Source organism: Crocuta crocuta, unplaced genomic scaffold (genome assembly GCF_008692635.1).
Source record: "Crocuta crocuta isolate KB4526 unplaced genomic scaffold, BGI_CrCroc_1.0 scaffold67, whole genome shotgun sequence".
Lineage (NCBI taxonomy): Eukaryota > Metazoa > Chordata > Mammalia > Carnivora > Hyaenidae > Crocuta > Crocuta crocuta.
In genome coordinates, this window is record NW_027531896.1 from 2,952,113 (window position 1) to 2,954,100 (window position 1,988).

The window sequence follows — 1,988 nt, forward strand, 5'->3', positions numbered from 1 at the left end:
AGGGGGAGGGGGCGGGGACCGGGGGGGGGGGCTTCTCCTGTGGCTGAGGCCCCACCAGCACCTTCTTCCTTCCACTTTTCAGATACTGCCGACACAAGGAAAGGTGAGGTCTGATGAAGAAACTGCGTTCGAGCATTTTCCCAGGCGCTGACTTGAGACCAGACGCTTGAGAAGTTGTTTTTTAAACAAAACAATATTTTATTGACATATCCTCAATGTTCCGTATAAATATAAAGTGCTAAGTTTCCAACCCCCCCGCCCACAGGGCTGGGAGGAAGTGGGGGAGGGAGTGTTAAATGTCAGCCGAACACAAATAACTTTCCAGCGCCTGGCCAATACAGGCGCCAACCGCTCACACACAGCCACACGTGCGCACACGCAAGCACAGAGGTCCGGACGCCACAGACGCGTCACTTCCCTGACGCCCAGCTCCCCGGGAGCTCAAGGCGCAGGCTCCGGGCCTGTAGTGGACCATCCCCCTCCCCCAGACAGGGCTCCTGGTTGTCACAGCTTGTTCCCTTGGAGCTCTCGCGCTGCCAAGGACTTCAACACGGCGGTGGGACCAGTGGGAATGCACGGGTTTAGAGTCCAGTCAGTTTCTGCCAGAAGACAGCAGGGGGAGGGGAAGCAGACATGCCCCCCATTCCGGTCCCCGGATGAGGACCAGCCCTCAAGCCTAGCAGAAGAGCACCAGGTGAGAAAGTCCAACATTCCCACAGCCCCAGCACCGCCACCTGGGGGCTTTTCAAATTCCAGGAAAGGGGCAGCCTTCCCTGAACTGAGGGACTCGGTGGCCCTGGGGCAGCCAGCATGGTGCGGCCCACCTCAGTGACACAGCACCTGAGTCTCAAATTGTAGCAGCTGCCCCATGAAACTGAAGTTGGGGGAGATGACCCCCCGGCGTTGCTTAACAAAGTCGAAGGCCTCGTCCAGCCTCACGCGGCGGCTCTGGATCAGATAAGCCAGGCAGATGGTGGCCGAGCGCGAGATGCCCGCCTGGCAGTGCACCAGCACCCGGCCTCCGCTGTTCTTCACCGAGTCTGCGAAGGAGATGGGGAAGGGGAGGGCGGTCAGACCAGAAGGCGGGCAGGGGAGGAGACAGGTGCCCCTTCAGGTCCCTGGGCCGAGGCTCCCGTCTTACCAATGAAGCTTATGGCCTCCTGGAACCAGGCACTGATCTCCACCATCTGGTTGTCCTCCACCGGGATGCTCTTGTAGCGGAAAAGGCCCTCAAAGTGGTTGGGGCAGCTGGCGGAGACGTTGAGGACAGCGGTGATGCCACAGGCCTGCAGCCCCTGCAGGTCGGAGGAGTGGCTGCAGCTGCCCAGGAACAGGTAGGGTAGGATCTCCACAGGGCCGCCCTGCATGGGGAGGAGGGCGGGATGACGGTCAGGTCTTCTCTACCTAGGCCCGGAAAGCCTGAGTCCCAGTGAGGGGAGACATGGCAGACTGGCCCCTACAAGGGGGAGCCCTCCGCCTAACCTGACCAGGGTCACACTCAAGAATATGAGGACACAAGGAGACACACACTCACAAACAGACACCTCCCGGTCAAGGCCCCAAATACGCTGCAGGCACACAGACTCACAGAAGTGCACATAAGCAGCCCACACCAGACACACCAAGATGCGCTCCCGTTTGCTGCGGAGTCTCTCTCTCTCTCTCTCTCTCTCTCTCACACACACACACACACAAGTGTGTACATGGAGAGACTCCTCGCATCCACAAGTGGCAGCCTCTTTCCCCAGAGGTGCGTATCCTGCAAATGCGGAGGTAGAGGGAAGAGCAGTGCAAGGAGCCCTGATCTCAACTCACCTGGTCGTAGAAGGGAGCCCTGGCGTCAGAACGGCTGTTCTCGACCCCAGCAGGCGACACGGCGGCGGCGGCCGGGACGGGGGACTCGGAGCACAGATCGGGGCAGCAGGCCTGGAAGCCGTCGAAGCCACCTGCAGGGAGGGAGAGAGGCGGTTGGCGGCGTGGGCCCGGCG

General features: G+C 60.7%; 1 protein-coding gene across 1 annotated transcript in view; it reads right to left on the reverse strand.

Moving 5' to 3' along the window:
* Nucleotides 1-174: 174 nt before the first annotated feature.
* Nucleotides 175-1,988, reverse strand: part of DUSP2 (dual specificity phosphatase 2) — a 2,144-nt gene continuing 330 nt past the window's right edge. Inside the window, exons 2-4 of the mRNA XM_077773501.1 lie at nucleotides 1,816-1,984; nucleotides 1,142-1,361; nucleotides 175-1,040 (exon numbers count right to left, since the gene is read on the reverse strand). Coding sequence (XP_077629627.1) covers nucleotides 826-1,040; nucleotides 1,142-1,361; nucleotides 1,816-1,984 — 604 coding nt within the window. The 3' untranslated portion in view covers nucleotides 175-825. The remainder of the gene's footprint in view (nucleotides 1,041-1,141; nucleotides 1,362-1,815; nucleotides 1,985-1,988) is intronic.